We start from the raw sequence: 27494 nt of genomic DNA on the forward strand, positions 1-27494 counted from the left end.
TGTCCCTGAAGTGTGGCACTGTGCCCTCTGGTTGGAAAAAAGCGGTAATTCACCCTATTCCCAAGAAAGGTGACCGCTCCAACCCGGCCAACTACCGCCCCATAGCGATCACATCAGTTCTGTCCAAAGTGATGGAACGTGTGATCAACGACAAACTGCTCACATACCTCGAGAAGAACAAAATTATCAACGACCGTCAATACGGATTCCGGCGGAACCGCTCGTGCGGTGATCTTCTCGCGTATGTGACGCATGTTTGGGGGCGGTGCCTGGAACGTCACGGTGAGACCCAAACGGTCGCACTAGACATATCCAAGGCCTTTGACCGGGTCTGGCACCGAGGACTTGTCAACAAATTGCATTCTTACGGACTTCCCGCATCCCTGTGTACGTGGATTGCTGACTTTTTAAGGGATAGGTCGATTCAGGCGGTTGCTGACGGTTTCACCTCTTCCTCGCACTCCATAAATGCTGGCGTCCCACAGGGATCGGTTCTGTCTCCGACTTTGTTTTTGTTGCACATCAATGACCTTTTGACATGTGCACCGATTCATTGTTACGCGGATGACAGTACAGTTCATGATAGCTTTTTGTTTGACAAGCCCCCAAAGGGCACACAAACTCCAACGGCTCGGAGGGCTTTGAAGCAGAGAATGGACGGTTATCTCGAGAGTATTTCTTCCTGGGGTAAAAATAATCTCGTCGAATTTAATGTTTCAAAGACCCAATCCTGTCTGATTACGTCTAAAAGGGATCCAAATGATAATCTAGTCTCCTTCAACGGAAGCAATCTTCCGAACAGGCCTTCCATTGATATGCTTGGTGTAACTATAAGTGACCAGCTCAGGTACGGGGGCTCCATCGAAGCTAGAGTAAAGTTGGCCTCTCAGAAGCTGGGCGTACTGTACAGGGCCCGCAGATACTTTAATAGTACACAACTGCTCACCCTGTACAAATCGCAAGTGCGCCCTACTGTCGAATTTGGCAGCCATCTCTGGTCTGGAGCCCCAAAATACCTGAAAAAAACCCTTGACTCTGTGCAGAAACGGGCGGTCCGTTTGATAGATTCCCCAATCTTAACAAACGGACTGCAATCTTTAGAGCACAGGCGTCAGGTAGGTATGCTGTCCTTGTTCTATCGGTATTACAATGGAAGATGCTCTGAGGAACTAGCGTCATTGATCCCTTCGGCACCGGTGCGTAGTCGGGATACACGCCAAACGCGCGCCCAACATTTGTACACAGTTGACACTTGTCACATGAGAACGGGTCGCTTCTATGATTCGTTCTTAAGTTCAACAGCTCGGCTGTGGAACGAACTGCCGGCCTCTGTGTTTCCTCCCTCCTACAACATGGGACTCTTCAAGACCCATGTTCACTCCTTCCTCTCCACAAAAAGACCCTCCACACAGCATCCCCAAAGATGACATAGGCCCTGAGGGAAATTATTTTCTTCAGGGCCTCCTGTGTGGAGTAAATATAAAAAAAAAAAAAAAAAAAACATCAATGGCATTAACCTGTCAAGGGCATGCAATCCCGTTTTTAACCGGATTACGAATTTGAAGAGATTCTAAATAAATTTGCATTTTTTTTCTCAGTGTAGTTTATCGCTTGTTTGAATTCTCCACGCAATTACTTCTAATTTTGAAATTTGCACAACTGCTACCTTACATTATCCATTCGTATATTTGATTACAATAAGCGGAAACATTCCTTATTAGTATTTTGGCGTTATGATCAGATAATAATAATTTTATTCTAAACTCACATAAATGTATCGACAACAGATGTAATAAATACTATGACGGACAGTTGTTGAAATCCTGTTAAAAACGTGATTGCAATCCATTTCCTAAGAAAATATTAGTATTTTCATAATATATCGGAACACGTTTTCATGCAGGTGTCATTTTCTTGATAAATATAGACGAAATGTTACAATTTTAGAATTTTTATGAACACGTGTTCTGAGATCTTAATAACATATTCGTGTTTTACCGAAAGATTTGTTAGGAAATCTGTCAATTCATTCGTTGAAGGCCTACAGTCTCGTTTATAACAATCATGTTTTCTCCGTGTATATTGTAGGTATACTGTCATACTAAACATTATTTATAATGATAAACTAGCGTAAAATCCGAGAAAAATCGCGGGATACTCTGAACTTTTGATAAATCGGTACGAATTTAAAAAAAATTATTTAAAAAATATATTATACGTTGGTACTTTATCGCTTGTATGAATTCTCAACACAGTGAGTTTCAATTTTCAAAAAGAAGACATAAATTCAATGCAAATTTGAGTTCACTGAACCAAAGTTACGCAGGACAGACACATGAGATTGATAAGCCTCATTCCCAAAAGGGTTCTTTTAACGATGTGCTGCATAATCCCCTTTGAAACGTATAACTTTTGTCCCTAGCACACACTCTTGAGAAATCTCGATTCACAAAAGGGGTATTTCAGCCGGTTGCAATTTTCGTCGTATCTTAATTGGGAATCTGACAAGAGTACGTTCTTAAGTAGTGGCATGGTAAGATTGCCGAGGTGGCTTCTAAAAACGACAGCAGCAAGAAATATGCTGCTATCTTCAGGGGATAGATTTTTAAATTCAAAAGGTGTCTATGATCATAAATTATAATTGAACACGAAGAATATTGAGAATTACTGATTCATTAAAAATCGCTTCAAATTATTCGTAATCTGGTTAAAAAAAACTGGATCACAGCCATTCCTAATATATCGGAAAACGCGTTTAAGCACCTGCAGCATGCCTTGATAATATTTAATACAATGACGAAATGCTAAAATAATATGATTTTTATGAAGACGTGATCCGACATCACGATAATACATTCCACTTTTACTAAAAGTTTAACAGGAAACCTCTCAATTCATTCGTTAGGGTGCTGCAGTCCCGTTTTTAACTGGATTGTGAATAATTTGAAGAAATTCTTAATAATTAGCAACATTTTACATCAGTCATTTTTCCCCGATGACATAGATTATTCATAAAATAACGGAAGCGTGCTGTAGGCATACTGAGAAACTTCGCCACTCGCCAGGAGCTCGAGTTCAGGACAGAAGTAAAAGTCGCGTGTCACGTAAGTCTCGCCGCCGATGATTTAACTCCCTGGTGAATGGGGCTTTGTTTTTCTTAACAATAGACGATAATAACGAATCAGGAATGTCACTAGAAAACCGAGCACCAAAATTCTGTTTTAGATTAAACTCATTGGTCCACAGGTCGGACAACTCAATTCAATTTATTATTATCAATCACGGGTTTATTAGATGGTCCAACAAATAATTAAATTGACATTGTTAACACAAGCAAAATAAGATAACCGGACAACATTTAAAAAGTGATATAAAGACATGAAAAGTGATGACACAAAACTACGTTTAAATAGGTTAGGTTTAGAGGTTAGTTTTTGGTGTGTTGAATTGTCGTTGTGTTGAGTTATCGTGGAACCGTATAATAATGATGTATGTGACCTATTCATGTATTTTAGCGCCCTTGAGGTTATTTTTGTTTTAAATCAGTCAAATATTATCATTATTATTTGTATGTATCATGTGAAATTACCTAATGATGTAAAGATTTTTTAGCCATAATATTTTCTACAATAAAATGGTACTATAATAAGTTAATTATTACCAACGACCAATCGATTAAATTTTATACAACTATTAATTTACGATAAATCGTTGTTTATTAGTTGTGTAAAATTTAAAACAATTTTACTGGGAAGGGGGATAAGTAATACATAGCAGGTAATAAAAATCCATAATCAAACTGAAATACCAATATTGTGCTGTGCATAAAAACCTTGTCTTATAAACATTAGTTTATAGTTAAAAATAAATAATAATAATAATTTTTAATCAAAGAACATTTTTATTTATTCATTTTTTTTATTTTTTAAAAATATGACATAGGTATTACATATTACAGTGATCTTTGGCTGTCCAACTAGGAGTTTACCTGTTTTAGGACAGTCAGAAATAGGTAGATTTATTAAAAGCGATTCTTGTTTAGTCTAGTGTATTGACTTTTACTTAGTTATTGCACTTTATAAATAATATGAAAAGTTTATAATACTATGTTAATGATAATTTATACAAATAAAATTAAAATTATAATCTTGAAAATAAAAATAAAACTTTTTCCGGTATGCCTACAAACAGACCGTGATTTATTTATGTTTTATTTATTTATTCTTTAAAAATTAATTTTCTTGTTCGAACATCCAGATTATACGTGAAGATATGTCACCGATGTTAGATTTAGAGTTAAATTTGTTCAGGATGCGCCTACCCACCAGCTACGTTGGGTGCCAGAGTGACTGGTTTGGGGAGACCCTTTGACCTCTCAAACTGGTCTGTCGACCCATCGCCTTGCGCCGCAGTGGGAGGGATATATTCACATGACTGTCACTCCTGGACACACTGACCCCTAGATTCTTACCCACCCCTCAAACCTTTTACCTTTCCAGAACTTCCGCTCTTCCTTTTTAATTTTGATGTTTAAAAAAACGCCCTATCTGCAAATCTCGATTGATTATTTTGTGTAATATTTCCGTCACACCAGCATCTTTTCCGACAGAATTTTTTCAAGAAATCCCAGTATTGTTTAATTGACCGCGGGCTGATTTAATTGATCGTTGTCTGATTTAAATATTAGTCATCAATAATTTTTGGATACTAAAACAAAAAGCATTTTATCAGTCTAGTGAGCACAAAGGCAACGTAATAATAATATACCTACAGTAATTTTCTTTCTCCTATTAATTACATAATTATAATAACTTCCTAAATCGTTTTTCTAAATACACTTAGTTTATATTTATATTTAGTTTTACTGAAAAAATAAAAATAAAAACTTATATCATTGATGTCGCTATTCCAAATTCCTGTAATATTCAAAAATTTGTTTCTGAAAAAATTAGAAAATACACAGATTTATGAAATGAGATTAAAAGAATTTGGCGTTCTCAGACTATAAAAATATTACCATTTGTTATTTCGGCTCCTGGCATTATACCTAGCTCTTTCATTCAAAATTTAGGCGTATTAGATCTATCAAAAAATTTATATATAAAAATTCAAAATCAGTCATTTTAAATACATGGAGGAATACGATTTTTTTTTAAATATTTATATTGAGGGATCAGTAGGATTTATAGGTCCAGTTAGGAGTTCTACCCAGCCGAACCGTCTGATATATGAAAATATCTGGAATCGGTGAATTATTTTCCCATTTGACATTTTGTTCTTGTATTGTTTTGTATTTATTATGCTTATATAATGCACTTGCATAGTGTGGATTGACTAGATGATCATTTGTGGAAAAGAGTGTGGGAGGGTTTAGTTTTTCCTGTGGGGAAGATTTGACCAGGACATAAAGTCAGAAAACATTAAAAGTATTTAATTTATGTTTTTCTTATTTTATCTAATCATTGGATTCTTCAGACAGTAAAAAAAAATCTTCTTAAATTTTTGTTATTTTACGTAATATGTTATTTTTCCTTTACAAGAATTTTGCTGCGCTGATTAATCGGATTAATATTATTATTCCAGTCAATTCGTTATGCATAAATTAAATGCACATAATAGTACACTTAATATAATGCGAAATTTATCGCCTATAGAATTGCTGTCATAAAATTGAAATAGTTTGTGAGCGGAAAATTTGGTACTTAGTTACTTTGGATAGGTACTCACGTAGAAAACCACTAATTTGTTTAGTGGTTTCTTGCACTCATAAGTACCTAATCCCTTACGATACATTATGTTCAGATTAAAATCTATGTAGCGATGATGGCATTTTTGTGGTATCTATGTATATTCCCACATACTAAATAACGAGTAATGCGACATTTGGATCGACACTATTAACTTTGCAGTCGGCTGTACGTTGAGATTCAAATGGAAAAATAGATAAGATACTTTATTATTTGGAACAGTTAATTATTTCCATTCTGATTAATTCAATTCTTAAAATAATTTTCACAATGAAAACATTGAATAAAGAAATTTAAATTTGTGTAATTATAAATTGAATCACGTAAAATCTTGAATTAAACTTTAATAATTCAGTAAACATTCTTGGATAAGGTAGTTTTAAACAAATGATTGATACAATCCATACAAAGCTACCGGTAGCAGCTCGTTCTAATACTGGATTGGATGTTACGTGACGTAATCCCATACGTCATAAAAGCAAAAACAATTAACTTTGAAGAAACCTATTAGAAAATATTTTAACAGCCAGATACAAAAAAAAACATCAAGCAGTAAAATATTATTCCTTATTTATTTACGGTACACAAAATAAATCATTTTCATAAATAAAAAATACAAAATTACTACAAACCGTATAAACATACTGATATGATTGAATAAGTCAATAAAATTTACTATTTTATTTTAGGCTACACAAAACAAAAATATAAAAGATAACTGTTTTTAAAATTGCTTTGTTGAATGTTTTTCAGTGCTATATTATTTGCTACTTCTGCATATATATTATTGGTTATCTAAGCTGCGTGTGTATTCGTTGTACAAGATAGTTTTATACTATTATACGACTATCATGAAGACTTTGTGGACGTAAGTCTAAAAACTATCTAGTAAATATGTTTAAAACAAGATAATAAATGTAAAAAACTTTTTAATCCCCCCATTCAAATTTTCCATATTTTCGCTGAAATGTTGGAAGCACTGAAAAAGAAGAATTCCATAGAAACTCACCGGTCGCAGATCCTACGGCGATGACAGCGCCGCCCGGCTGCAGGTTCCGCCCGCCGCCGCCAGAGTCGCTAGTCTCTTTGCTCGGCGATGTCGACTTATTCCTCTTATGACGTGCCGGACTCAAACTTCGCGGCAAATGTAGATTTATTTTCGGGGTGTTTTTCATTGTTTATGTTGTGTTAATCGTCAATCTGAAAAAGAAAAATCGGTCAGTTTCTCAGAGACTTAAATATTGACGTGATCGCTCGGAGACTACTCCCATGTTGTGTCATCTTTTCAATAATATTACGTGTTAGAAATGTGCTATGTTTTTTTATAAATATTTAAATTTGTTTCTCAAAGTTTTACCAGCCGTTCTAAAAACAGCAGTATTTGTTCAATTGTCAAAACCACACTAAAATTACATTACATTAACTTTTGTTGTATTCATAATTTATTACAAAAATTTGATAATATTAATTAGTGTAGGTACATAACATTCAAATTGAGAAACAAAATAAAGTTCCGATTCAGACAGTTGTGTAAAATCGTCTTTACTTGACTGTCACGCGCGCACTTCAGTTTACGTCAATATATTTTTGACAGCTCCTGTCAAATCGAATTTGATAACAAAAACTAACTAACGTGGTTTTATGATACACAATATTCACATACCTACTTATAATTCGAATGTCGTTATCTATAAAACGAACGGATTTAACCAATAAACGAACACGCCAAAATAATTTAAATAATATAGCGGAATTGAATATTCTCGCGTCCTGAATTGTAACACCGAAATCGCAAAACGTTGTATGGATTTCGATATACCATTTAAGGCCGATTCACACCCGGACCTGTGCGCCGCCGGTCAAGGTCAGAAGTTACGGCTGCTCTGTGCTGTACCGCTTTTTCAGATCAATATTGCGTGATTATGTATGCTTTAAGCAAATATTGCAACCTTAAAATTATACGTTATTTTACGATTTTTCGCCGACAAAAAAAATCTTTGCAGCACTGGGACAATTGTAAAAAATACATTAATTTACGTAATATTCAAATTAGTTATTATGACATATTTTAAAATGGAAAGTGATATATCACCTTATAATAGAGGTGAGTGTCATTTTACGATTGAATTGTCATTTAACCTCCTCGTTATAATAACATATTGAATATCGTCTAATATTGTGAACTACGTTTTTGATTTAGGGTAATAAAACTAATTTGATTGACCAGAATTAATGTGAACAAACATGTACATGATAATTCGACTCGATTATATTATTTCTAACTATTAGGTACTTACTATAAATCTATAGTGGTGAAAACCCTTTTTAAACCCAAAACATTTTTTTCTTCAATAAAACTGCCTGTCAAATGTAAACCAAATGCATCCCAAGAAAACTGCTGATAACCGAAAATTGAGTATTATTTGAAAATCTACTATTCTTTCTTAAATCAAAATTGTGCCCAAAACCATAACACAATACATATTATATTTTATCAAATTATGACTAATAGTTGTGAGAATATTATGGTATTGAAACTAAGCCCGTCGACCCACTGGCTCGGTATCAAGTATCTATGTTTTTGCCGTACTTACTAAACCTACAATCCTGGTGTAGTAGGTACCGAATCAGCACGGTTGTACGGTTTCCAGCGGCCAGCTATCAGTGTGAATCGGCCTTTAGAGAATATATTAAATGTTCGCCTAGCCATTGGATCAGAAAGAAAGAGACGGCTATAAGTAATTATAATGTCTATGGATATAGAGATGGATCATATAACCATAACTTCAATACCTCCAGTTTTGTCAAAACAAGTTTCATTCGGTTTCAGTAACAGGATGGGTGATAGAGTGCTCTTAATTTTTCTCAATTTATATCATTCTGTTAAGTAGTTATTTCGTCATATTAATACATTATTATTATGAATTAAGCTGTCATAGATGATTTCAAATCGGGTTCATGTCAGCTGGAACCACTTATGAATTTAAACTTTGAATACATTAATTAAAAACAAAGGAAAGTTGGCAAAACTTTGGAATTGTACGTCAGAGCATTACGCACAATAATTAATTAATTAGCGATCGCTCATTCCTGCTCAGTTCGTGAGTGATTTATTTATGCTCAGTTCATAATGTGCTCCACAGGTGTGCAAGCGTGTCCGTGAACTTCGTGTTTTGTAAAAGAACAATGAGATTGTAAAATATCAAATATCAAGTGAAGTGTTTAATTATTATTCGTTTAAAATGACGGACACGCGTAATAAGGGAGACAGGCCCAATAAAGTGAAGGCAGCAAAGTTCTTTCTTATTTTATGTCAATACATTCAAAAACTTGTGGTTGTTATCGGGAGGTGGTTTTTCCATTTCCTCTACAAAAACCAATCGCAAAAAATTCCAGCGGTGCAAAACCCAATCTTGTTGGAATCTGTTACGAGTCTAGCAGAGAAAATTAGGACGCAAAAGGTAAGGGTTAACTTAACCGTTGAAGGTTAATTTAATTTGTTTGTTTTTTTTATTGTAATACATTTCTGTGCATGAGAGGGTAGCCCTAGTTTTTTTATGCAAATAATTTTTTAAAACATCTTAAATCACTGATCTTACATTTCTATAACAATCATGGTGTCCGGAAAGTAGCGGTACAAGCGAGAAACTTGTGATTCTATTGCCTAAATACCCCCACCGAGCTAATTAATCACATTCAATTTATAATCGATGTTGTGGTATCGGATTAACCCACGCGGTAAAGGGGTATTACTTTTTTTGGTTTGAACTTTCATTTACGAGTAAATCGAGTTCGTGTTGGAATTTTTTATATCAAATTACTATCAGTTGTTTGTTGTCTTTTGAAATGCGTCAAAGCGTAGACTCTTCTTATACCCGTTTTACATGACACCTTTTTCATCCTATTTGGTTTATTCGGGATGAAAAAAGTGACATGTTGTATTTTGGTAGTTTGTACCGTGAGTGGCGTGTGTTGGCATTACCGTTTTTCGTATAGTAAGATGGCGGACATTATTTGTCATCTGTCTTCTCTCATTGATTTATGTTTATATTTATATTACGTGAAAATTTTGCACGTTTGGTCAGTTTCATATTTAAAATATCAATAAAAAGACTTTAATATCTATTTATTGATTGTGAATGCGTATTAATGATAGGTATTGTTAATTTCGTGTGTATGTTTGATTTTAAATTTTGTTTCTGCCACCTCTCATTGTTTTGCGCATATATAATACATGAAAATGTTGCATTTATTCAGTTTTATATTTAAAATATTAATAAAAAGTTTAACTACAATATGTATTTCTTACTGATTTAAAATGTGTAGTACTGTTAGAAATTGTGGGTATTGTAAATTTCACGGGTATACTCGTATTTGATGATTTGTCATTTTGTTGGAAACAATACGCGAAAACTTTACATACGTACTGTTAACTCATAGATTAAAGAATATCTATGCTTGTTAACTTCATGTTGTATCACAATTTTGAATTAATGAATAGAGACAGGGTTTTGAGGGGTATTGCTTTGGCATCTGCATTGTTGTGTTTTGGTAGTTCCACCTTATATATATATATATATTATACAAATATCGTACCGATCAAGATACGATGATCAGGTAGGCAGTTTTGCCAAGGCATAGGTCCCTATAAAAATCATTATGATAAAGGTTCAAAGAAGAACAGGTAAACAAAAACATCGATTGGATAATGACTTCAAATGACAAATCTCGCAAATGACAGTGACAGATGCTTTCATAATTGTGATCTAGGGTTATGTAGAGGTGTTGCCGCTTTTGAAGATTTAGTACCGTCTCAAAATATTATTTCGTCTTTAATTAATATCTATATGAAATCGTAAGTATGAAAATAATGACTGAAAAGCAAAAACAATTCGTATGGGGATCGGTATAAAAAAGTATCGTGTAAAGCATGTATTAGGTCTGTCTCTAATAGCTTTTTAACCCTAAACTTTCTAAAATAATAGAAAAGTTTAATTTAAATTTTTAAAATTCAAAAACCAAATTTGTAGTTCTCTATGATTCTCAGATTACCCAGTTTCCCGCTTGTAGCACTATTTTCCAGATACCATGTATGTATATCAAAACCATAATATTATTATAATCTTACCTATATAAAAATCATGTGTCACGTGTGTTCGTACACGCTAATATCCGAAACCGCCCAACCGATTTCAATTTAATTTTGTGAATGTGTATGGTTGGTTCCAGCTTGAAATATATGATAGTTTTGAACCCAATAGGTAGCGCTGTTGTCGAGATCTAAAAACAAATCAACGAAAAAAAACAACAGATTTCTCATCCAAAAATTAATACGACTACAAATTTTAACTACCCTACTGAGAAGGCCGCCTGTGGCAGGACGACGTCTGCCCGGGCCCGCTAGTTGTTAAATAAATAAAAAAATTCATGGGTACATTTATTTTATTTGTTATTTACTTTTTGTTTTATTTTTCAATATTTTAGGTATAACGTAACCATTATTAATATACATACACGGAGAAAAATGAGTATTGCTAATTTATTAAGAACTAACTAACTAACTATCACGCCGTTTCTCCGCAGGGGTAGGCGGAGAGGACGGACCGCCAAAAAAACTCGGTCTTGGCACACACTCCTCTCCTCATTCACATTTATACATCGTCTCATACATACACTCTTCTATTACTCTGGCTCTTGACATGGCCTGACTACAGGATCTAATTAACTTGATCGTGCCATTTCTTCCTCGGGCGTCCCCGACTTCTGCTACCATTCACGTTTGCGTCTTATATTCTCCTTACACTCATTTCTTCGTTCATTCGCTCTACATACCCAAACCATCCCTTCCTTAATCTTACTAATCACGCTTACTTACATCAGCCTTAATTTCTTTGCGAATTCTGACATTTCTCTCACAATCATACATGGTTACACACTTGGTTATAAAATGCGTGCAATATAGATCAATCACATAATACAATGACTACCAAAGTTACACAGTCGGTTATTAAATCATAGTTACTTTATCTGTAGAAATTATGATTACCAACGTGGTTTAAATCATTTTGTCAAAAACGATTTTATCTTATCAATAAGCGTATATTGTATGATACATTTAATATAACGAATTTGAACATGGTTCATTTTTTATATGAGTCAGTCGCAAATAATGTATTCGACTACCTACAAATTTAGACAAATTGATAGCTTCAATTTCAAACTATTTAATATCAGGTATTGTATGGCGGGTTTATGATCTCACGACCTCTGGATCTAGAAACAAGAATCCGACCGCTCTGCCACCAAGGTCGACGATTAACACAAAACAATCGATAATACATTGTATCGATCAATTACAAAAGTTTCAGATAAACACTTATTTCTGTTTTCCTTTGTATTACAAATCACTTATGATAACATTAATAATAATAACAATTTATACCAGTAGTCCACAAACTTTTTATGATTATAGCCAATTTATTAACATTTAAAATAACATATATTATATTTGCGGCACGTTCCAGAGTGAAGATACTCTCAGTATCGCCCTGGTGTAAGACTTTATTCAGAATCGAAATGTTGCTCTAAACGGCTTTAACTTTTGGTGACCAGATCTGAATAGCCAAGTACTCCCCCGTGTTCCTCTCCCGATCTCCTTTCCCTCCCCACTACCTTCAGCCTCTCAACATACCTCAATTGGGAGTGGCATAGTCTCAATGACTCCAGACGGTTGGGAGCGGTTGGGAATCTTGTGTAAAATAAACAGTTCTTAAATTATTGATAAGACTTCTTCTCACATTGCCCTTTCCCATCGAAGGTTAGCTATCATCAAGGCAAAGCTTTAAAAAAATATATTACATCGGAGAAGTTGTGCTATGAACCCCCGCCTTTAAAAAGTAGTACATTCTTTGTATGTATTATGTTTTTTTTTTAACACAGATTTATAAAATAATGGAAAAAAATTTAACACAGGACTGACTGGCATTCCTTTGAGTCAGTTTTCCTTAAGAATTTTTACCGAAGTGAATCTTTTCGTTATTCGATTTAGCGCGGGGCAATGGTTGTGCATCGCTGATTTATAACAATCCCTTGGTTATCTAGTATCAGGTTCACAATGCGGACCTTTTGATTGTGTATCTCCGTTATTCACTTTTATGATCTGCCTTACTGCGATAAACATTAGATTGTTGATACATAATTTAGTACCTACATATATTTTTTTATAAATATTTTATCAAATCAAATTTAATAATGTTATTATTAACTAAGTATTTTAGTTTTTTATTATTGTGAAAGCTGCTTCGGCGTTCAAGGCCATTTTGCCTGTGGTTAGGCCATGTTAAGACGACTTATTTATATCATTCTATTTCAGTTTCAATTTGTATGATGTCTAAAATGATTTATTATCGGTTAAACCGATTTATTGAGAAAGTATTTGTGAAATTAGATTTTCTATTCTGTTGGGTATTTTGAAGTCTGTTTTCCCCACATTAAATCGCAATGTTTTCTTAATTGTTTAATAATGACGTGACTGATATTTATTCAAATGCTTTATACTATTTAATTTATTATTGCATACGAAATATAAACAACACATTCGTTTTATTTAGGAAATATGCAAGAAAATTGTCACTTCATTTTTTATCTCGTTTATAGAATAAAAAAATGCACTTTGGATTCATTGCTTGCGCAATATAAACGTTAAGTTAGTATTTATATTTACCTACTCATGCATAAGACATTTATGTTATTAAAATAACATCACTTTCATAGAATTTTATCAAATTCGATTAAAAAATAATAACATCTATTTTTCAACCCGTCATATCCCGGGACCGCATATGTGAGTGCGGCACATTATCTACGAATTTAAAAAAAAAATTATGTGCGATTTTGACCCTTATGTATAAGGAATTTGTATGAAGAACAAGGTCACAATCGCTTGGGCTATTCTCGTTCTTTACGCAGCAAATACCGGAATGACTTCTAGCTTTTCAGATTTTTTACAAAGAATTTTTCTGTGGAATGCCAACGAAATATTTGCCGCGTTTTTAGTGTCAAAGCGTCTTCTTTCATTATTTTTTTATATAAATTGATTGTGGAAATAATAGATTTGAGGTATCATCAGAAAGATAGTTTTATCTACATTATTTTGATGTAATTTTTATAATATTTCACCCAAGAAAAGTGATGAAAATTAACTTCGTAAGAAATGTCAAAATTTTTACGTCATACTGAATAATTATATTTTTAGCATTATTTATTTACAGGTTTCTTGTACAAAATAATATTATTAGTAACAACAGTTGTATAAACTACCGAAATCTGGAAGAATTGTTATCATATACTTATACAATGCGACACAAAAAAAATTTAAGTGGACACTTGACGTTTGATTTTGGAATTTGAGCCTTTGGAAATTGAGCTTGGAATTTCCTGGGACACCACAGGTCAAAGGGGGAATTTCGTGTTCCAAAAATGCGACGTTGCCAACTCTTTCGGAGCATAGTTGAAGACATTTTTTATAAGTGCCAAATTGACCAAATCGAATCTGAGTCAGTAATCACCGCAACTATGGATACGTATACTCGATGATAAAATACGGAATAGTTTTATGGGGAAACTCAGTAAACGCCAAAGATGTTTTTATCATCCAAAAGAGGTGCCTACGAAAAATTACAAACTCTGATCACCTGGATTCATGTAGATCAATTTTTAAAAATCTCAAACTTCTGACAGTGACGGACATATATATAATGGAGTTATGCCTGTTAGTTCGATCATCTCCAGAAAAGTTCCCACAAAAAAACTGAGCACATAAACACGCTACAAGGTTCACAGAAAACTTATTTCCCAACAGCAAACAAAACTATATTTCAAAAAGGACCACACTACATGACCATTAAAGTATATAACAACCTTCCACGTAGCATCAAACAAATAACCGACATACTCAAATTTAAATCACCACTAAAAACATTTCTTTTAAACAAAAATCACTACACTTTAAATGAATACCTTACATAAATTAAATACCTCTGTTTTTTATTTACATACATTTGTTAACATGTAATTGTTGGGTTATGTAATATAATGTGTATTTGTTGGGTTAACTGGAAGAAATAGGATGTAACCTATAACTGTATTTTTGTGCAATAAATGTTTTTTTGAATTTTAATTTTTGAGCTTGAATTTAATATGTAACTAAAACATCTTTTAACGGTTGCGAAGTTTTTATTTTATTAGTAGGGCTGTTAGTATCGAATATTTTGACATTTTGAACATCTTCGATCTACCTGATTATTGGAAATCTTCTCTTTCTATATCTGATATTACGCCTCTTTCACTATTGGATATTATTTAACAAGTAGTTACTATTTGTGGTCTGTACAAATACCAATAAGGCAACCTTCAAGAACTTCCAATTTATTTTTTGTGTAATTTTTTTATGTGAATAAAATCCTTATTTTTCACGCCAATATTGAGATATGTCTAATGCATAGACCAGGTGTGGCGAACCTTTTTGGGCCCGCGTGCCAAAAATCCTCAAAAATTATTTCTAGATTGTGTGGCGTGCCCAAGCTGTAAAAAAAAATTACCAAATAGATAATATAAAAAAAGTTTTTTTTTTTTTAATTTATTCATAAGCTTAAAAATTGCAATAGAGTTTCATAAAAATAAAGTCATAATCAATAAATGTACATATTAGTTATTTATCAATGAGATTTTTGCTGTTGTACATTCGATGACAAATTTTTAATATCTGGTTCATATTTCGTCACTTTTAGTAACACACACGACCAACTGGATTCATCAGTCATTCTCGTTCTTGAATCACATTTTATGAAATTCATTTCTGAAAATAATGACTCACAAGCATATGTAGAAGAGAAAATTGATAATATTGCTCTCGCTAGTTTTTTTAAATCGCTAAAGATTTCTGGAATGGATTTCCAAGTTCTCATTATTTCTTCTTCTGCATTTTTATTATTTATGTTCGTTAATCGATCGCTTTCAATTATTTCCAAATCATTTCTTAAATCAACAAATTTTGTTTCCGTAGCGAACTCGATTGGAATTCGATAAATTGCATTTCAAATATTTGAAAATAAAAGAAGAATATGAACGATTGTTCAGATATTTTTGAAACAACTGGTCAAATCAAAAAAAAATATTTTTTAAACTTAAAAATTAAAAAAAATTAAATTGAACTTGGAAATCGTTAGTGTGCCATCCAAATGATCAAACGTGCCACCTCGGGCACGCGTGCCCTAGGTTCGCCACACCTGGCATAGACATATGAATATTAGTAGACCTGCCCTAAGTGATTAAAAGCGTATTATCCCCACTCCCCATACCGGTTCCATTGGAGCCGGCTGTGCTCGCGTATGGCCTCAAGTGAAATTTGAAAACGTGACGTCATCATTCTTGTGCGAACTATGGTCGAGGCATCATCGGTTCATTTTACGAAATAACACGGCAAAATGTTGACTTGTACTATGAAAACTTGTAAAAATAGATGTGAAAAAGAGAATAAACCCAATTGTCGTATTACATTCCATATATAAGCATTATTTTACTTTATTTTAAGCATATTCACATCGTATAATATGAATCAGTTGTTACTATCACATCGAGAAACGTCTGGACGCGAAACACAAAGCTGGTTGGTTGCTGGGAAGTAAATTATGAACATTTATAAAAGTGTCTTAATTAAATACTTAAACGAAATATTCGACTCTGAAAATAGAACCGAATTTTTTTGCCGAATTTGGACTTCGCAAATTTGTTCATAACGTGGCGAGTAATTTGCGCTCCCATGTAAAAATGTCTATTCATTCAAAAGCAGATTTTACTTTGAGAAGTAAATGGTGATATTATAATGCGAGATGCCTATTTACTGTCAGATTGATTTATTGACGAATCACAGTCAGCTTCACTCCCTTCGTTCTTCAACAGTTGATTTTATCCCTCGCCATTATCTTCTCGTCTATTAATTCCTATGTCTGTGGTCTAATGTAATGAACAATGTTAGCAGCCCCGAGGAAAGGCAATGTGTAATAATTATAACGTTATAATTTTCACAAAACTCGATTTCCCAAAATTGTATATATTACGCATTCCTATACCGTTCAGCCGATTTCACTGAATATTTCAAAGTTTGTTCTTATTAGTGGCAGCAGTGTCTCCAGCTCGGCAGTGGAATGAGATACGAACTCGAAATGAGTAGAAGTCGAATTGAAGTCGACATAGTGTAGATTTCATGATACTAAATTAAGTGAACGGTAGAAAAAGTCGGGGATGCCCAAGGAAGACAGAAATCAAATAATTATTTGTGGTAAAATATAACGTTAAAAAAAGTGTAAGGATAATGTATGACTTGGAAGTGAATGGTTTAAGAGTTCGAGAACGCCCGAGGAAGACATGGCACGATCAAGTTAAACAAATACTTATTACAATTCAATAATATTATCAATAACTTCTTTAAAATGCAGTTGTCAGGTACTCTAGAATACATAACCTCAAAGTTTTACATCAAACCATCTATATGTCCCCGAGCAACGCTGGATATACGTCAGCTAGTACATAAATAAAACACGTGTGGTTTTCGGCGTGTGACTTTCCGTAAATATTGCACGAGGCATAATTCATTTATTTTTAATACAATATTGATTGAATCACAGGCAACCAATGTCGTTACAATCAAGCAATTTATTTTGTCAAAAGAAACCGCGAATATGGACGGATAAGCCATATATTTGTTATTTATTTACTGGAGGTATTTCTTATCTAATCAAAGAAATCACGGGAAAATAATTCAAGCCTAAAAAGTAATCAAGATGAAATTTTTTTATGGGAATGTGAAAATAATCACAATGGAGATATTTTAATGGAGGCTGCACTAAAGAGCATTGATCCCCGGTGCACATGAGTGTGAACAAATCGTTTTTGTATAAGACTGCTCTGTGGATCGAGCTACCGTCATCTAATTTTCTTCCTACAAATCATCCGGGCCTATTCAAAACCCGCATTAATAAATCCCTTCCTACGGCCCCTGCCTTAACCCGCCTCACAGCGCCGCCCAACCGGGTGCATCATAGTCTCCCTGCCTTTTCACTGTATGCTCTTATGAGGTGTCACATAATAAAAGTATAAATAAAATGAAGAGCAAACATTGCTTTTATCATAAAAAATAATTATTTCAGTTGTGGGACTGTCACTCTGTGAGTGATTGTAACTCAGGTTCTGGCTCAGGAGTCCAAAAACTATGGCTCATCAAATTCGCGGCATCAGTTCTCTTTCAAATCGGTAAAGACCAATCTTATAACTTTTTGTTTCAAGATTGATATACATTTTGTTTGGTTTGCCAGGTTTTTACAGTTTACAGAGTGAGCTATCGAAAATTATACACAACATTGTTGAAGCGTGAATTAACAGTAAACTGATAAACTCAACATGAAACAATATTAGTAAAACATGTAACAGTAGGTAACATAAAATAATATAGAACTATAACAATACTACACATAAGACAAATCACCAAAACTACATTACCAACGCTACTATAATTTGTAGGATTCGGAGAAGTGCTGGTATAGATTACGCTTAATTCTATAAGTGGAGTCAATAAATACATCAATAGTACCCCCAAACTTGTTGCCCAGATCATGCATCCTATTGGTTAGTGAGTGTGTCTGATAGTTGGTTGTTTATGTATTGCAGAAGAATGTTATATTTGACTTATACTTGAGAGAATCTTTTGCTCTCGATTTCGTTACCGTCATACTCATACTCGCTGTATAAATATTATACGGGCGTATAAGGTCGAGATAGTGGAAAACGTTACCCATAATGGCTACGGATGCGTATACCAGCCGTATTAGTAGCTGTCAGATTAATATCGTCTGGCCCCTTACATCAGGATAGCGCCGGCAATATGAAGAATGCCTGAATTTGTTTTCGTTTTTTCGCGAAGTTTGAAAAATACCGATCTGTCGCTTAATGAAAATGTTAAAAAAGTAGTAATACCCATTTGCAGCACTAATGAAGGATATTTTAAATCTAAATGTCGATTTAGCAAAGCAAATACGGGACCCATCATCGAATTGGCCGGATTTCGATGCAAATAAAACAGACCGGGTCAGTGACACTGTAAATTTCATCTGAAGAAACATGAAGTTGGCAACAAAACGCGAAATGCGAAAATGACCGTATTTTTTGAGGATTGAGTCTCAAAAAATCTGCAATGAATATTACTATGAATAACGATTTAAACCCGAGCAGTATACGGCTCTCTTCCTCGTATAGCTATACCAACGCTTATTAGGGAATATTTATAAGTAAGACTGAATAATAATACATTTAATATGTTGCATGTATGCGACCGATCTACAGTTTGATTTGATTATCACGTATTTTCAACATCGCTTAATTTAAATTGTGATAGGAAAACTCAGTTCCGCCTGGTAATTTATCAATTTTCTTCAGAATAATGTCTTCTGATGATTTCAATTTAATTTATTCGGAATGAAGGTTTTCTTCGTGGCTTTATTTCCGTCCGTGAGAACGTCGGTCGTACTAATATTGTTTTATCTCGAAGTAAACATACATATTGAAATTTTTGTTTGCATCAGCAGCCGCGAGAACTACGCCTGCGATAATAAAGGTTCTAAAAATACCTGAATAGCTGAAAACCCCATGCGGCAGGTTATCCATTTTTATGTCTAGCGTGTTCATTGTATGCAATCGAAATCTCTCTTTCGTTTTTATTCATTAACTCTTTAGGTTTGTTTATTTTTTTCATAGTTTAAAGAGAAGTGTCAATAATTCATCGTCGCTGGGCGTGTTTTTTTTTTTTTTATATTTACTCCACACAGGAGGCCCTGAAGAAAATAATCTCCCTCAGGGCCTATGTCATCTTTGGGGATGCTGTGTGGAGGGTCTTTTTGTGGAGAGGAAGGAGTGAACATGGGTCTTGAAGAGTCCCATGTTGTAGGAGGGAGGAAACACAGAGGCCGGCAGTTCGTTCCACAGCCGAGCTGTTGAACTTAAGAACGAATCGTAGAAGCGACCCGTTCTCATGTGACAAGTGTCAACTGTGTACAAATGTTGGGCGCGCGTTTGGCGTGTATCCCGACTACGCACCGGTGCCGAAGGGATCAATGACGCTAGTTCTTCAGAGCATCTTCCATTGTAATACCGATAGAACAAAGACAGCATACCTACCTGACGCCTGTGCTCTAAAGATTGCAGTCCGTTTGTTAAGATTGGGGAATCTATCAAACGGACCGCCCGTTTCTGCACAGAGTCAAGGGTTTTTTTCAGGTATTTTGGGGCTCCAGACCAGAGATGGCTGCCAAATTCGACAGTAGGGCGCACTTGCGATTTGTACAGGGTGAGCAGTTGTGTACTATTAAAGTATCTGCGGGCCCTGTACAGTACGCCCAGCTTCTGAGAGGCCAACTTTACTCTGGCTTCGATGGAGCCCCCGTACCTGAGCTGGTCACTTATAGTTACACCAAGCATATCAATGGAAGGCCTGTTCGGAAGATTGCTTCCGTTGAAGGAGACTAGATTATCATTTGGATCCCTTTTAGACGTAATCAGACAGGATTGGGTCTTTGAAACATTAAATTCGACGAGATTATTTTTACCCCAGGAGGAAATACTCTCGAGATAACCGTCCATTCTCTGCTTCAAAGCCCTCCGAGCCGTTGGAGTTTGTGTGCCCTTTGGGGGCTTGTCAAACAAAAAGCTATCATGAACTGTACTGTCATCCGCGTAACAATGAATCGGTGCACATGTCAAAAGGTCATTGATGTGCAACAAAAACAAAGTTGGAGACAGAACCGATCCCTTTGGGACGCCAGCATTTATGGAGTGCGAGGAAGAGGTGAAACCGTCAGCAACCGCCTGAATCGACCTATCCCTTAAAAAGTCAGCAATCCACGTACACAGGGATGCGGGAAGTCCGTAAGAATGCAATTTGTTGACAAGTCCTCGGTGCCAGACCCGGTCAAAGGCCTTGGATATGTCTAGTGCGACCGTTTGGGTCTCACCGTGACGTTCCAGGCACCGCCCCCAAACATGCGTCACATACGCGAGAAGATCACCGCACGAGCGGTTCCGCCGGAATCCGTATTGACGGTCGTTGATAATTTTGTTCTTCTCGAGGTATGTGAGCAGTTTGTCGTTGATCACACGTTCCATCACTTTGGACAGAACTGATGTGATCGCTATGGGGCGGTAGTTGGCCGGGTTGGAGCGGTCACCTTTCTTGGGAATAGGGTGAATTACCGCTTTTTTCCAACCAGAGGGCACAGTGTAATACCAATTGTGAAAAACCAATTGAAAATGGACCTCCTATTTGATGATAAAATAGTCGCACCCGTGTATTATTTTATTATTATTATCGTGTTATGGTACCCAATATTTAGGTACACAAATCCGACAGAGTCCTTTAAACTAGAGTTATGCAGAACATCCACACAACCGAAATTAGTATTTTTGATAATTCTTTGCATTCATCGAGTTGTATAAAAAAAGGACACGATGATAGGAGGTGGATTAGCTCACTAGATAGAGCGATGACTACGACTTGGCTCTACCGCGTCGGTTTCCTCAAGAAATATCATATGAATGAACAAAATTACAAAATCGTACATCAAAATATCGTAGCGATGTAATACTATTATGTGGCCTGTTAATGTGCGTGAAATGAAATAGACCGTAGTTTAGGGCCCGTGGAACTATCTCAAAGTACCTACCCTAAATCCGGGACGTAGATAAATCTTCTATCTGTCCGACCATTTCTTTGTGGTGCCTAAAATTGGTCTTGAATAAAACATAAATCCACAACACAGGATGTAAACCGTTTGCAGGTAATATTATTTATTGTTTCGGTGAAGAATACTAAAGAAAATAGAACGGTGATGAGATTTTTTTCTTTGGTATTTACGATGATTTTATTAGGAATCTGGTAAATACAAGACGGTTCATTGACCGAATAGATTGGACCGATATCAAGAAGATCGTGTGTGTGTGTGTTTTTTTTTCGACCTTTCGAAGAATGCAGAAAGTTTCCTGAGCGAAAGTGTCACTTCCTATGCGGCATGAACGGAAAATTTTCCTTGCAAACACAATGAGAAATGCCGTATATTTTAGTCACATCCGAATACCAATTACTGTGAAAAGATAAATTAAGGTGTTATGTGGTCGAAGACTTAAATTGAACCTGTATGGTCTGGACAAAATAAAATCTAAAAAGACAAAACCTATTTTTACTGTAAAATCTTTGGCATTTTTAGCATCTTAAAATCACGTTTTAAGTTTTTTTTTTATATTTACTACTTAAGACAAATTTAATTTGTTACATTTTTAAGTATAGTATAATAGAAGTTATTATAATCCACAGTGCTCCTCACCTGGGATTTCTGTTCCGAGGCGGACTGAAAATTGTTGCATCGGTAGTCGATGTTATTACTTATGCCGTCTTTTTAAAATAATTTCCTCATCTTCATGTTTACTTATTCATATTTTTAATTGTTTATCTCCATGGTATTTTTGTACCTATCCTGTCTTCATATTTTTTATAATTTTCTCATCTACGTTTTTACTTTTTAGAATTATTGCGATGTTGTTTATTTACATGCCATTTCATTCGGGATCGCATTAAATGATTTTTTGGCAAAAAACTAATTTTGGAATATTAAGTAGATTTAAAGTTTGTCTCTTGTAGTGTGGGTGTGTTTGTCAGCAAGGTACTTATTTTCCCCAATGTTCCCATAGAAGAGAGTAAATGTTTAATTTCTGATTTATTAAATAGTTCCGATCTCTCTATAGATTTTATAAAAGATTTAACTTCCTTGTTTAATATATGCCTGAATCAAAATTATTTTAAATTTAATAATGTTATATATCAGCAACGTGACGGCCTAGCTATGGGGAGCCCTACCAGTCCTCTGATTGCTGATATATTCATGGATAACTTAGAGGAAAAAATTTTATCTAGTACCTCACATCTTATTAAAAATGTCTTGTACTGGAAAAGATACGTTGATGATGTTTTGTGTATATGGACAGGGACTAAGCGTCAACTGAATTCCTTCCTCAATCTTATAAACTCTTTTCATAATAAGATTAAATTCACATTAGAAATAGGCATAAATTCAACCTTAAATTTTTTGGACCTTACCTTATCGATTGTTAATAACAGAATTAATTTTAACATTTTTCGTAAACCCTCCTATACTGACGTTGTCATACACAGCACCTCCAATCACCCTATTTCACATAAGCACTCCGCATTCCATTCAATGGTCCATCGTTTAGTCACAATTCCAATGTCCGATAGTAATTTTGATCGTGAACTAAAACTAATTAAAAACATAGCAGTAAATAATGGCTATGAATCAAATTTTATTGATTTTATCTTAAATAAAAAGCTAAAACAAATAGCCATTAATCGCTTCCTCTTCGCTAGTCCTTGTCCTCAAACCAATGATAATAATATTAATTATCAATGGCGGCGAATTTTATTTATTAATCACTTTTCTACCTTAAGTGTAAAAAACCTTCCTTCTGAAGTCAAACCGGCCTTTTATACTAATAACAATATAGGTAAATTTCTAATTAATTCTAAAGATAAGGACGATAAATTAAGTCATTCGGGGATTTATAAATTAAATTGCAATAATTGTTCGGCTTTCTATATCGGTAAGACATCACGTAATGTTAATATTAGGATAAAGGAGCATCTTCGTTGTCTCAATAATAACGGCTTTTCCGAATTCGCAAATCATTTGATCGATAAAGATCATACATTCTGTCATAGCACCGGTGCTAAGATCTTACATAAAAACGGGCATGGTAACAGACTAAACAACTTAGAGGCACTAGAAATTAAAAAAGCTGTAAAAACCAATAGTCAGATACTTAATAATCAATTAGACATATCAAGTAGTCCAATATTAGGTCTGTTTCCAATAAACCCATAAAAAAATTCCCAGTTCTCCTTACCTCCTTACCACCATGCCAGTTGATGCTTTGTTTCTCCCGATTTATTGATGTAACCCATTAGTCTACATAATTATCTAGCGGTTTTTCCATTACTTGTGCACTAATGTTAATGAATTTTATGACCGTCTCTGTGTTGCTTATATTTGTATCGTGTTGTCTCCCTCTATATTTTGTTATATATATACACACATTATGTACTTCTTGTTTAGTATTAATTTGTACCCTGATGATGCTTAAGTAAAGCGAAACCGGTCGGTTCTTAAATTAATAAATATCGTGGTTTTAAAACAAAAAAAGTATTTTATTTTATTACTTATTTTCCTTTGGATTTGAGCAGAGCATTTTTCAATAGAGTTTTAATTCGACTACCATAATACGGACATGTGTCTAGTGTGGTAGTCGAAAAGCATGTAAAAACCTGTATTCAAATATTTTATGAATAAAGAAAAAAAAATATTTGTTAGAAGTCAACTTGGATTCAATTATCCCGTCTGGTACGCATTACAATATTCATTTACAAGTTATAGAAAGAATCCAAAATTAATTCTTAAGTTTTAAAATGTATATTTCTGCAACTTTGTTGAACTACAACACTCTTTTAAATGAAATGAAATGAATATGCTTAAATTTTCTGACGGAAGGATTTTTACTGACTTGGTATTTCTATCCAAAATTCTAAATTATGCATATTGCATTTGATAGTCTAGAATTGCTCGCATTGTTAAGCTTTCGGATTCCACTACGTAATACTAGAAGTCGGTATTTCAGTGCAGAAATTCTGGTACTAACTAACATATTATGTATTCCTCATTACCCAGAATACATATGGTGCGAAATAATTATACTGAGTTAGTGGACATCTTTAATTTATCACTTAACAAATACAACATATTGTTACTGGTAAGTAATAAATAATTTAATACTGGAAACGTTGAGTTTTTTATTTTTACAGCGTTATTTAAACTCATTTGTTTCTTTCTTCCGCGGCTTCATGATATCATTCGTAATCTGGATAAATTGTGTTATTCTGAAATACTCTTGTTTCTTACTTCCGCGGCTTCGTGATATCATTCGGAATCTGGAGAAATTGTGTTATTCTGAAATACTCTTGTTTCTTACTTCCGCGGCTTCGTGATATCATTCGGAATCTGGAGAAATTGTGTTATTCTGAAATACTCTTGTTTCTTACTTCCGCGGCTTCATGATATAATTCGGAATCTGGAGAAATTGTATTATTCTGAAATACTCTTAGTTCTTACTTCCGCGGCTTCACGATATCATTTGAAATCTGGATAAATTGTATTATTCTAAAATACTCTTGCTGTTGAAATATCTCTACAGTATCTACTGTAATACAGATTACGATTTTTCCAAATGGTAACCGTCGTGTTACTTTTTTGCACAAATCTTCACATTTTTTCGCCAACTTGACTCTTACAAATATTATTCGGTTTTATTTGACACGTCTACTCAATCTTCCTTTACGTTTTCTGTACGTGTTATCCCAATTGAAAACCACGTCACATCTCACTTCTCAGACGTGGAAGTTTACACAATACGCGTCTCGCTTTTGTTTATTTTTTACCTTACCATGATGACGGATGACGTAATACATTACGCCATTATGGTTATGCTAATTTCAGAAAATACGTTACGTAAAATTTACTCATCTCTGACGTTGTTTATTAAAAATCGTAAATAGAATTTATATTGATTTTATTTTTGCAAAGTGCAAAAATCCAGATATTCTTTTCATTCTTAAATGAATTAGCTCTAAATAATGCTTCATAAACGGCTTTCAAACTAAAAGGTAATATTATAACATTTTGATTTAGCATAGTTAACACCATAAGTTATTTGATTAAGCATAATAGGTATTTATTTTATTTATTTATTGGACATTTGTATAGCGCCGCTTTTGTGAGACATCACCTCAGGGGCGCTTTACAGCTGATGCAGGTATTACAAAAAAATATAAATATTACAATATAAATAAGTTATTATTACTAAAATATCAGATTTGTGTCGGGTAGGGAGGTACCTGCGGTGCTCGCTAGCGGGTCTCAATGCGATTCAAGTTGCACCTAAGAACGTTCCTGAACATTCTAGTTACTATCGCTACAATATGTTGCCGCCCGTTACGCTGAAGATTCTAGCGGTCGCCTGTAGGAATAGCGCGGTAGTTTCAGGTACCGTCCGGCTTGACCTCTAGGCAACGGCCGAAGTGTCCAGTAGGTTCTACGACGGCCTAGGTGTCATGTACTACTGTGTACTAAGTAGTACCCGACACGTAACCAGTAATTATTTAGTGTAGCATAAACCTAACCAACCTTGTGACGTTTGGGACTATTTTACAAGACCAATTTATAGTAACAATAATTAAAACTAAAAGAAATAGGTGTTATAATCTGTTTTGTCTCCGGGATTATCTCAAACTCTTAATAAAAACTTCGATTTTAAACAAAACTCTTTGGACTCTGTGATAGATTTACAATTGACTCCGATATCTTAATTAAAAGGCGGTTGGAACAATCTGGACCTCGAGCTTGACGTTGCCACCTTATTTATTCTCCTATTTATTGTACTTTTATTATTATTGGCTGACGCCATTTACGGATAACCTAGTAGATAAAAAATAGTGCCATCTATGGGTGAGCTCGTATACTAATATCATGGATGTTACGTAATCGGACGAGAATTGAAGACAATTTTTAATGTAAAACTGAACCAAATACCGACATAGGTTTGCTTTACACTAAAAAAACAAGGTAGCACAGTTATTTAAACGCACAATATTATTGGTTTGTCGTTTTGGAGTAATTTACATCGTCAGTTTTAGCAGTTTTTTATGAATATTCCAAGTAGGTATAGCTAAATATTGATACACTCTTACTGAACCCTATTAAGTAGTAATGCAACATCATATGTTTTTGGTTTGAAAATTTGATCTCTTATACATGTTTTAGATGCTTTTATTAAATACTGCCAGTAGAACACATCTTGGCCTTTGAAATTCTTTTTATAAGCCTAGTGAAAATAAAGGCCTAGAAAAACTGCTTTAAAGTTCAAAATATCCTACTACCGAACTTATTTTCGTTTATGGTTTTTGTTGTAGGTATAATGTGGCAAATTAAGTTTTTAGATATTTGTGCCTGAACATCCGCAAAATTTTTTCATGCATAAATCAAAACAGGCGGCTGGTGTTTAGCGGGAATTTAAACCTTATCGTCATCTACATAAGGGGTGTTATTATTAGCGGCTCGATTCAAAATGTTACACGACATAGTGCATCGCCTTAAGGACAGTTTTACACTAGATATATGATAATATATTACGCACGTGTTAAATTGGTGTGTAATATTTGGTATGTTTTAACGTCTTGGGGAGGTCCAACCAAAATAATACATAGTAGATTAGTATTTTAATGGATTATTTCAACCATGAAATATCACGAAGGTGTCGGGCTATCGATTCTTCTGCACCGTAAGAATCCATTTATAGGCTTCAGTCTACCTAATTCAACCAACGTTTAAATTGTTAATATTTTAATACACGCGATGGGTAAAACAGATTATATCATTTATGTAACAAAATGAACTCTGAATTTAAAAAGAAACCTAATATAATTTCTGTGCCACAGTTCTTTGATAATACTTATGTCATAACTGTATATTGCATTATTATAATATTATAAGTGCCATCATTGCGCATTTTATAATATTTTTAGAT

At 34.3% G+C, this 27494-nt stretch overlaps 2 protein-coding genes across 2 annotated transcripts in view; one reads left to right on the forward strand and one right to left on the reverse strand.

The window, feature by feature from the left end:
• Positions 1-7533, reverse strand: part of LOC149426105 (cytochrome b5 reductase 4) — a 281977-nt gene extending 274444 nt beyond the window's left edge. The window contains exons 1-2 of the mRNA XM_089637241.1: positions 7411-7533; positions 6757-6947 (exon numbers count right to left, since the gene is read on the reverse strand). Coding sequence (XP_089493367.1) covers positions 6757-6922 — 166 coding nt within the window. The 5' untranslated portion in view covers positions 6923-6947; positions 7411-7533. The remainder of the gene's footprint in view (positions 1-6756; positions 6948-7410) is intronic.
• The window catches only part of LOC149426106 (fatty-acid amide hydrolase 2-B), a 40561-nt gene continuing 19911 nt past the window's right edge, over positions 6845-27494 (forward strand). The window contains exons 1-2 of the mRNA XM_089637456.1: positions 6845-6964; positions 8678-9208. Of these exons, the coding sequence (XP_089493582.1) occupies positions 8990-9208 (219 nt within the window). The 5' untranslated portion in view covers positions 6845-6964; positions 8678-8989. The remainder of the gene's footprint in view (positions 6965-8677; positions 9209-27494) is intronic.

Source organism: Hesperophylax consimilis, chromosome 1 (assembly GCF_061612785.1).
Source record: "Hesperophylax consimilis isolate HC1 chromosome 1, BYU_Hcon_1.0, whole genome shotgun sequence".
In the NCBI taxonomy this organism is placed as follows: Eukaryota; Metazoa; Arthropoda; class Insecta; order Trichoptera; family Limnephilidae; genus Hesperophylax; species Hesperophylax consimilis.